General features: G+C 36.1%; 1 protein-coding gene across 1 annotated transcript; it reads right to left on the bottom strand.

Moving 5' to 3' along the window:
• Positions 1-6470: 6470 nt before the first annotated feature.
• Positions 6471-6992, bottom strand: LOC127094335 (uncharacterized). The gene has a single exon (XM_051033176.1). It carries the CDS (start codon positions 6990-6992, stop codon positions 6471-6473), a length of 522 nt encoding a protein of 173 aa, XP_050889133.1.
• Between the last annotated feature and the right edge of the window lie 622 nt (positions 6993-7614).

The raw sequence follows: 7614 nt of genomic DNA, 5'->3' as shown, positions 1-7614 counted from the left end.
TTGAGGGAGAGTTTAATCACTCCAATATATATATATATAATATATAATATATATATATATATATATATATATATATATATATATATATATATATATATATATTATATATATATATATATATATATATATATTATATATATATATATATATATAATATATATATATATATATATAATATATTATCTATATATATATATATATATATATATATATATATTATATATATAATATATATATATATATATTGTTTTCCTTTTATCACTTCCCTGAGAGATGCGTTGTTATCATAAAAAAGGGGATCTAGAATATGGAAATATGGCAAGTTTCATCGAGTCTTAACTTAGATTTTTTTGAATCAAAATAATCATGAATGATAAAGCGGTGTACAAACATGAATGAGTGGATTCAAAGGTTTAATCCTAAGTCAAATTTGAATTGAACTTTGAATGAAAATGAATATAAACATGAATGATTGAAGTTTGAATGAAAATGGAGATGATGATGTAAAAAACGAATGTAAATTCAAATTCATACTCTCCTAATTTTTTTGCAATTTTATTTGATGATGATTATGATGTTCAAAAATCAAGATATGTAAATATGAGAAATGCATATGTATGATAATGAATTAAATCACATGAAATGGCCTAAAAGGAAACTGATTTAACATGATAAATGAATTGATATGAATGGGATAATAGTATGGGCTAAAGAATGACTTAAGAAAATAAAGCAACTTAATTTCAAAAATAGCCAAAACTTGGCTTTGGACTTTTTGAACTATGCCTAAAAATGCATGTAATGATATTCAAATGACTAAAATGACAAGGGGCAACATTAGGGTATGACATACATGTGTCTCAATGAAAAAGGAAGTGAAATATCTTCGTGAAATCCTAAGTAAATTTCTAAGGGGAAATAAAACATAGGTTTCATTTTGTCAAATTAATGGTCTTCCTTTAATAAAACTTGATTAGGGTTTAAATCTAGTATATCACATAGTAAATACTTTGATAGTAAGAAATTAAATTTCCCTATTTCTAAATGCTCTTATTATGATAGATTTGACCACATATATGCTTTTTCTATGATACACTAAGAAGGTCTAAAGGTAGTAACCCTAGACCTCTTAGAAAGACTAATGCTCTAGGACCTTAAAAGATTTGAGTACCAAAGGAAAAACCTAGTTTGTATTACAGAGATGCTTTCCAGCTTTAATGAAGCCTTAGTGCATATTAAATAATATTATGCAAAGTAAAATCTATAAATTATGTGAAGTTTTCCTTCTCTTAGATGCTTTCTGCAAGTGCACAAAATGTATCGAGGTAATATAAAAGATTGTCGAACCCACAGAGAATAATAGTCAAACTTATTGCTATCTATTGTTGCTATGTTAATCTAAGGCTAATTAGATTTTGGTTGGTTAGAAAATGGATGTAAAATACTAGTGGTTTTAAAAATTAATAAACGATGACCGCAATTCGATTTTCGGTGTACCTTCAGGACTCAGATCAATGTCGGTGTAACACCCATATATAATATATGTCTAGAATACATATTATACATAGTGTAATACTGGTACTGAAATACATAAGCGCCTAGTGACAACAGTGTACATATTTACATGCCCAAAAGAAAACGCTACGTGGCACAAAAATATACATAAAAGTACCCAAAATAAAACTAGGAGCTAGATCATTATAGAATGATCTCAAAATATCTACACAGCGAAGAAGCTATCCAAAACATCAGGTAAGCAAGACATGACTCTATCTTGTCCTTACCATTCGCCTACTCAGAACTACCTAAAAAATAATCAATAATATGTGGTGAGATAATAATCCTAGTGGGTTCCCTATCTTATGGGTCCACTCGACTCTACAGGGTTTTCTAATCAATATCCAACTTAAGTCGACAAGGGAAAGAAGACTTAAGTGATGGGGAACTAACTCACAATGTATGGCAACATGCTCCTGAGTTCTCGCAACTCAAAACAAGATCACTATTCAGATTCACGGAACATCAATCACCTGAGCAGACCTACATCTATGGCAAGCCCAATTCATGCATGCTCGTATGATTCGACTTTCGCGGTGGATATCGGGTCCTCTATGAGTTCCAAACTCATTTCAAGCGACCGTCACCCGTATGGGACTCTAACCCACTTAGGGTATCTTTCACCCTACGAGACTCTAACCCACTTAGGTATCCACCTTTCCCCCACGTCCGCCGTGGTTGGGGCCCAAACCCAATTGAGGCACGAATCATTGGTATCACATCCTATTTCTTACTCATCTAAGCATATCAAATAGGGATGTGCACCACCAAGGGCAAAACATTCTGAATACGTGATCGGTTCCACAAAGCATAACAAGATTCATCAATCACAGGTGACTTCATTCACCAATATACAAACAATAACATTGCATGTTCCATACAAAGCGTCTCACTCTCAACTATGGCAACCATTCATTTACGACCTCCACATAAGCATCGTACAGATGAATGCCGCCATCTAATGTTATCTAAGTTATAAGTCTAACTTATTGCCTAAAATGATCACTAGGTTAACTCACTAGATTCAATATGTAATTCTCACATTTAACATTGATTCAATTCAAGTATGAAATCACAAATAATTAATGGTTCGATGAAATGCACTTAGAAACATATAAGAAATGAATTTTGAATTTTTTGGTATAAGCCAATCGATTGGTTGGGGAAGCCCAATCGATTGGTCCCTCTCACATTTCTGTTTTTCAAAGAATACAGAGGATTGATCGATTGATCCTCAGTGTCAATCGATTGGCACCTGAGAAATTTCTAGTTTTCCAAAACAGAAAGTTTGTGCAATCGATTGGAGTCCCCTGTCAATCGATTGGTCCTGCTAAAACTTCCTTTTCTGCAAAATAGAAAGTTTGTGCAATTGATTGGGGCTAAGGACCAATTGATTGGTCCCAACCCATTTCCACTTTTTCACTCATAGAAACTCCATTTCCTCTGTTACTCAAAATGGTTTTCAACCTGCATAGTGTTTACTCCATTTCTAACAACTAATCTCTTAACATGAAAATAAAACACATCAACAACACCTTCAAAGCAACAACCATATCATTAAGTCACAAGAATCCAACAAATACAAAACACACATAGAAGTATCATCAATGAATATTCACATGATTCATGCAAAACTCATTATAATATCACCTATCATACTATCAATTTCATGGTTCATTAACCCTAACTTCCAAATCTAAAGTTCTATCTAGAACCCACCTTAAGAAATGGAAGAGGAGGTTGAAGAAGATGATGAGATGAGATGGTGATGAAGTGATGATGATGGGTTCCAAGCTTTCTTTCTCCTTCTTCTCTGCACTAGCTGGTTTCCTCTTCTTCTTTGAGCTTCTTCTTTCTCCCTATCTTTCCCTTTTATTGATAAGTTGGAGAATGAACATGGCACAAGGGTGGTTGGTAGGAGATTAGAAGATAGTAAAGATATGTGCTCATAATTTGAGAGGTGAAATGGTGGTTAGAAAATGTTACTAGTAGTAACAAATATCCCAAGTGACACTATACTTAGATAATTGTTCTACCAGAGAAATTGACCCATTATTAGTGTTATGAAATGTCCCAATTAATAAAAGGTCAGCCCCAATTAATATTAATTAAGTCAATTTAAATTCACTATCTACTCTATTTATCAAAATTGATGACTTTTAGAGCACATAGGAACTCAGTTGATTGCAATTAATAGGAAATTGAGTATTTAAGGAAATACGAGATATTACATCCTCCCCCCTTAAATAAATTTGCCCCTGAATTTAAATATTACCTGGAAGAGATAAGGGCAAGCTTCTCGCATTTTTGACTCCAGTTCCCAGGTAGCATCGCCCGGATGTGATTCATCCCACTGAACCTTACCAAGAGGGATCTCCGTATTCCTCAATACCTTAACTTCCCGTCCTGCAATACGACTTGGTAGAGGTTCGAAAGTTAGGTCTGCTTCTACTTCTATTGAATTTGAAAGAATAAGCTGAAGAGAGTCTGGAATGAACTTTTAAAGTTGAGATACGTGAAAAACGTCATGCATTTTTTATAGAGAAGGTGGTAAGGCTAATTTGTGGGCTACTTCTTCAATCCTCTCTATAATCTGGTATGGCCCTACGTATCTCGGACTTAGCTACCGTAACTTAAACGGTCCCTTCAGTCTCAATCTTGGAGTCACCTTTAGAAATACATGACCACCTTCATCAAATTCCAATGGTCTTCTTTTGTGATCTGCATAGCTCTTTTGGCGATCATATGCTTTCTTTATCTTGTCATGAACCATCCTTATCTTTTCTGTAGTCTCTTGAATAATCTCCGACCCTAAGATTCTTTCTTCACCAACTTCCGTCCAACACATAGGTGTTCTACATTTCTGTCCATACAATGCTTCATAAGGAGCCATCCCGATACTTGCATGGTAACTGTTGTTGTATGCGAATTCAATCAATGCTAAGAGCTCCTTCCAATTTCCTCCATTTTCAAGTACACAAGCTCTTAACATATCCTCCAGTGTTTGTATCGTTCTCTCAGTTTGACCATTCGTTTGAGGATGATTAGACGTACTCAAACACAACTTCGATCCCATAGCTTGTTGGAATGCTATCCAAAATCTTGAAGTAAACTTTGGGTCTCTATCAGACACAATACTAGTTTGAACACCATGCAGTCTTACGATTTCTAAAATGAACAATCGTGCAAGATGACTTTCCTTGTAAGTAGTCTTCACGGCCAAGAAGTGCACAGACTTAGTTAATCGATCCACAATCACCCAAATTGAATCATAACCACCTTGGGTCCGAGGTAACCCTACTGCAAAATCCATTAAAATACTATCCCATTTCCAAACTGGAATCTCTAAAGGTCACAATAAACCACCTGGCTTCTGATGTTCGATCTTTACTTGTTGGCACACTATGCATTCTGACACATACTCTGCAATATCCCTTTTCATTCCAGGCCACCAGTAGTCATTCTTCAAGTCTTGATACATCTTCGATGAACCTGGATGTATGGTAAACTCCTCCCTGTGGGCTTCCTCCAAAACTTTTCTTTTCAGTTCAGCATTATTCGGGACACAAATCCTCTGATTAAATAGAACAACTCCATCTGGTGATTGAGCGAAACCTGGTTGAGTCGACATCTCTTGCAACTTCTCATATATCATTTGTCCTTGCTAGATTTCTTCCTTTAGGTTAGGAGTAACATTCAAATTTCCCATTATCACACCATCCTGTGTCCAATTAAACTGAAGGTTAAAATCTCAAAACTTTTCCAACAATGTGTACTCTAACATCATTAACTCAGCTTTTTGCATCTATTCCCGGCTTAAGGTATCTGCAACTTTATTCGCTTTCCCTCGGTGATACTTAAGCTCAAAATCAAAGTCTTTCAAATACTCCATCCATCTCCTCTGTCTCATGTTCAACTCTTTTTGGTCAAATAGGTATTTCAAACTCTTGTGGTCGCTAAACATTTCAAAACATACTCCATACAAGTAATGTCGCCACACTTTCAATGTAAAAACAACAACAACTAGTTCAAGATCATGAGTTGGATAGTTCTCTTCATGAGTCTTCAACTGACGAGAGGCATATGCTACAACCTGACCACTCTGCATTAACACCCCTCCTATCCCTTTCTTAGAGGAATCACAAAATACTGCATAAGACTTACTAGGATCAGGGATGATTAAAACAGGAGCAGTTGTCAATTTTTCCTTTAAACTCATGAAACACTGCTCACACTTTGAATCCCATTTAAAATAAATTTCCTTTCGAGTAAGTCTAGTCATTGGTAAGGCTATCTGCAAAACCCCCTTTATAAATCTTTGAAAGTACCCTGCCAAACCCAAGAAACGTATGACTTCAGAAGCATTCTTCGGTCTTTCCCAATTAATAACTGCTTCGACTTTAGATGGATCTAGTGATACTCCTTTGTTCATCCAAAATTCACATTTACTTGGCAAAAATTTGCTTCTCTTGCAGTACTGGTAGAACCGTCCTTAGGTGTTCTCCGTGCTCCTGGGGAGTACGAGAATAAATAAGAATGTCATCAATAAAGATCACCACGAACTAGTCAAGGTACGATTGAAATATTCTATTCATATAGTCCATCAAGACAGCATGGGCATTCGTCACACCAAAAGGAATTACAAGAAACTCATAATGGCCATATCGGGTTCTAAACGCGGTCTTTGATACATCCAAATTCTTAACTATGATTTGATGATAGCTTGATCGTAAATCAATCTTCGAGAACACACATGTTCTTTTCAACTGATCTAGCAAATCGTCTATCCTTGGCAGGGGGTACTTATTCTTAATGGTGACTTTATTCAACTGGAGATAATCAATACACAACCGCATACTACCATCCTTCTTCTTCACTAATAACACTAGAGCTCCCCATGGTGAGACACTAGGTCAGATGAAATGCTTAGTTAACAATTCTTCCAATTGATCCTTCAACTCCCTCAACTCGAGTGGCGCCATACGATACGGAGAAACGGAGATTGGATTCATCCTAGGTATCAGATCAATAGAGAATTCCACTTCCCTCTCAGGAGGAAGATAAATGACATCCTCAAGGAAAACCGCTGGAAATTCACAAACGATAGGAATTTGTGTAATATTTAGATTGTCGCTAGGTTCCTTGGTGAGAACCAAGAGAACTGACTTTTCCTTCTCAAATAAGAAATTAACCATGCCAACCATACCTTCCAAGATAGTAGTTAATACATCCTTCGAAGTAGCTTCACTAGACAGAATGATAATCAACTTCTCTTCACATCCAATAAACACCGAATTGGCAGAAAGCCAATCCATCCCCAAAACCACATCAATCCTCTTAAGTGGTAAACAAATAAGATCAATCTGGAAAATTCTACCATTCACCGAGAGCGAACAATTTTCAGAAATTAACGGTGTCATAACCACATCATCCATGGCAATAGTGACCACCATAGGAGGAGACAAAGGAATTTATTGCAAGCCAAGATGCTTCATACACTGAATTGATACAAAAAAGTATGTTACCCCATAATCAAAAAATACAAAACAAGGATGATCATTGACGAGACACGTACCAGCAATCAAGGCATTGTTGCTCTTAGCCTTTCTTGCATCCAAAGTATAAACTCGGCCAGTGTTCCTCCCTTGAATCTGATTCTTATTCCGAGGGAAATCCCTAGCCATGTGTCCCTCCCTCTGACAAGTAAAACATTTAATTCCACTTCCAGCACATCTTCCAAAATGAGACCTCTTACATGCTTGACGTTGCGGATGATGGTTAGGTCTTGCATGTTGCACTTGTTTTCCCTTGAAAGCTCGAGGTCTAGGCCTAAACTAGTTACCCGACCTCCCTTGGTCCTTCTGTCCACTCCTATACTGATCCCTTTCTTCTTGAACTTTCTTCAAACTGTTCTCATCCACATAACATTGCCTTAGCAATTCAGCATAAGTATTGAATTCCCTTTGAGAAACACTATGAGAAATTTAACCTCTTAGACCAAAAAGGAATTGATCAATCTTCCACTTCTCATCTGGTGCGTACTCAGCCTGTCTAGAA

This window comes from Lathyrus oleraceus, chromosome 6 (genome assembly GCF_024323335.1).
Source record: "Lathyrus oleraceus cultivar Zhongwan6 chromosome 6, CAAS_Psat_ZW6_1.0, whole genome shotgun sequence".
Lineage (NCBI taxonomy): Eukaryota > Viridiplantae > Streptophyta > Magnoliopsida > Fabales > Fabaceae > Lathyrus > Lathyrus oleraceus.
This window is presented reverse-complemented; position numbering and strand designations above follow the sequence as displayed.